The sequence below is a fragment of the Manis pentadactyla genome, chromosome 1, assembly GCF_030020395.1.
Source record: "Manis pentadactyla isolate mManPen7 chromosome 1, mManPen7.hap1, whole genome shotgun sequence".
In the NCBI taxonomy this organism is placed as follows: Eukaryota; Metazoa; Chordata; class Mammalia; order Pholidota; family Manidae; genus Manis; species Manis pentadactyla.
The window spans coordinates 164154249-164157364 of NC_080019.1; the positions used below are offsets into that span (position 1 = coordinate 164154249).

A 3116-nucleotide genomic window follows, 5' to 3' on the forward strand; every position below is an offset into this window, starting at 1 on the left:
CAAGAAGGTAAAGCCTCTTGAATAGAGTGGAACTACATCCTGAGAGACATGGTTATCATGTCACTTCAATTCCAAAACGTTTAGTCTTTTGTGACCAAAAAATAATATTAAGTTTTTGCCTCATACATAAAACAGACAAAATAGTTAATATTTCAAAGTGTTTAAACTTCAATAACTGTTATTTAGAAAAAACATATCACTTATTTCTAAACAGTTATTTAGAAACATGAGAAATGGATGATGCTACCTTAAGATTTTAAGGCAGTGTTTCTCAAAGTGTGGCATAAATGGACCACAAGGGCAAAAATATTTCAAAATCTATTAGGGCACTATTTGCCTTTTTCACTGTTTGCTTTGCATTTTGCAAATTACCTTTCAAAAGCAATAGTGGGTAAAACTGTTGATAAATGAGTACAGATCAAGGTAGTGGCACTATATTGTACCAGTTGTGACTATATTTTTCACCTCTACTCAGAAAGAGAGAGAAAAAAATTTTTAAAGGCCAATTTAGATCTAGAATGTCCTTGATGAAGCAGCAAAAGGTTTTAATTTTATTAAGTCTCAACCCTTGAGTGTGTCGTTTTAATATTGTGTGACATATGGAAGTACACATAAAGCCGCTCAGCTGCTGACCAAAGTAAAATGGCTGCCGCTAGGAAAGGTATTCCTTTGAGTTACAAACTAAATTAGCTGCTTTTTTGGAGGAACGGCATTTTTACTTGAAAGGAAAACTGGCAGCAAATAATGGTATTCAGATTTGGGTATTTGGCAAGCATTTTTTCCAACCAACTTAATACATAACAAGCTTTTCAAGCCAAATTTAGAATTTTGGAAAGTTTAAATCTGCCACCAGGAACTTGGCCTCTCCTATATCCAGACTTTTCTGGTGAGATTGGTGGTGACTAGTGAATATGATATTTTGATATTATATAATAAACCAAGTTACTATTTGGAATATCTGCATAATTCAGTGAATTATTATTTCCCAAATGACCAATGTATGATATTACTTATCCATTTAAAATGGAATATAGACCAGGGAATTATAATGTAACAGTATTGATCTGGCCTAAGATTATATATTGCATCTAAATTCTAAACAACTATAATTTGTCAAATTTTGGCAGAAAAGCAAAAAATAAAATCTCAATTATCCAAAATGTCCATTAAAATATTCTCTCCTTTCCATTTACATTTCTCTATGAGGCTGTATTTTCTTCATATACTTCAGCCAAAACAAAATATCACAACAGATACAATGCAGAAGCCGATACGAGAATTCAAGTCTTCTATTAAGCCAAGTATTTAAAACCCTTGCAAAGATATAAACAATGCCATTCTTCTTCCCATTTTTTTATTTTGAAAAATATAGTTATTTTTTATAAAAATATGTCATTTATGTTAACATGTAATGGTTTAACCTTTTTTAATTTTAATAAATTAATCTCTCTTGACTTTCTTAGTATTAATTTCTAACATGGAATATTGATTGATACAACTCACATAAAACAAAGCTCTGTGGTCCTTAATTTTTGCAAGTGGAAAATGGTGCTGTGACCCAATTTCGAGAATTACTGCTCTAAGGTTAAACACATTCTAAGCCAGCAGCCATTGTGACATCAACACCAGGTCCCTGACCATTACTTGACAGACCTCTCCAGCTGGACTGCCCTATAAGAAGCTGACCACCTCAGAGTGCCTACTATTGCCCTTGATGTTCTCCACAGGGCACTCTGTGATGTTGCCTGAAAAGACCTCAAACAACCATAAGAGAAAGACCATTTCATTCTGACATTGCTTCTTTCTTTGAATCTGTCCAGGCTTCCCAACATCTTGCCTCTTGTTTCTTTATGAAAGATGTACAAACTTCCGACCAACCAAACCAAAAGGGAAAAAGCTGCTGCTAGGCAGATGTGGACCTCAGATCTCTCCAAGATCAGACAATCTCTTAAAAATGTTTACAGTAAATGTAAAAACCAGTACCCAGATTTGACTAGATATCCAACTATGACTTCCTATGGTTGTGATCAAGATGATGTTAGTACTGGTGAAGAAATGAATCTTAGTATAATATTCCAGGATATTAAAACTGCCCAAACTTAACTCCTTAGCCAAATGACTGATCTTGTCAGTGCAGTATCAAAAATCCAGGAAATGATTGACTTTTATCAGAAACAGATGGAGGTACTGGAAACTAGAATGAATGCTAGTGAAGACCAACAAGGCATATTAACCAAAGATAACTTCTCTTTGAAAGAAGACACTGATGCTTTAAAGAAGAAAGTGACAGAACTGGAAAGCCAGAAATTTTGCTCCAGCATACAGCATTTAGAGGTTCTGGAGGGAAAAAATGGTAAAGAGATGAGAGAACTTCTTCATAAACTCATACAGCCAGAAACTTTGAGGAACACTCTGGCCTCTACAGACTGAAATTTCTTCACCAGAACCAGAGAAAGTGCTCAGTTGTCCCAAGCCCACAGATCATCTTGAGAAAGAAACAATTTCTCCTAAAACTAAAACTCTGAAGAAAAGTAACCATCAAAATGCATTAAGAAGCTTTAAAAAAGAAAAGTCAAATATCTATATTTACCTAGACTTTAATACATGGGTCAAACTTAACTTTTTGTCCATGGAGGAAAGTGGAGATTTTTCCTCAGTGCTATCAATTTAGAAGAATTCATCGAGTGGCTTCTTTCTAGGCCAAACATCCCCCCTGAGGAACCACAACTCATAACCCAGAGATATTGTCCTTTCACCAGACTTATTGAGAGCATGACAACTATCTGTCTCTCTGTTTTCAACTATATTTACTGTCTTTTTGGTTTCTCAAAGGAGGAAGTAACTCAGCTGTAAAGTTATTTTCTGTTTGCTGGGCGTAAAATACATGTAACCTGGTCACTCCGAGCATTTACACATCTTTGTGATTGCTATGCACGTGCTAGTTTGCACACTGTGGGCCCACATCTGCGAAGTTTCTATATGTCCACTGTAAGTTAAGGCATATATCCCATTGGACAGTTGTGCTGTATACTCTGTCAGTGTTTTTATTTTCCCAAAGGCAGTTCATGAGTGCTCATTTCATAGGCAATTAGAAGCAAAGAATAAAGGGATAAAGA

The 3116-nt window shown here is 35.2% G+C and overlaps 1 protein-coding gene across 1 annotated transcript; it reads left to right on the forward strand.

Moving 5' to 3' along the window:
- The first annotated feature begins 1857 nt into the window (after positions 1 to 1857).
- On the forward strand, positions 1858 to 2853 carry CCDC54 (coiled-coil domain containing 54). Its single transcript, XM_036930790.2, is given in 3 exon segments — positions 1858 to 2426; positions 2428 to 2620; positions 2623 to 2853. Coding segments are annotated over 3 exon segments (993 nt in total).
- The last annotated feature ends 263 nt before the right edge of the window (positions 2854 to 3116 follow it).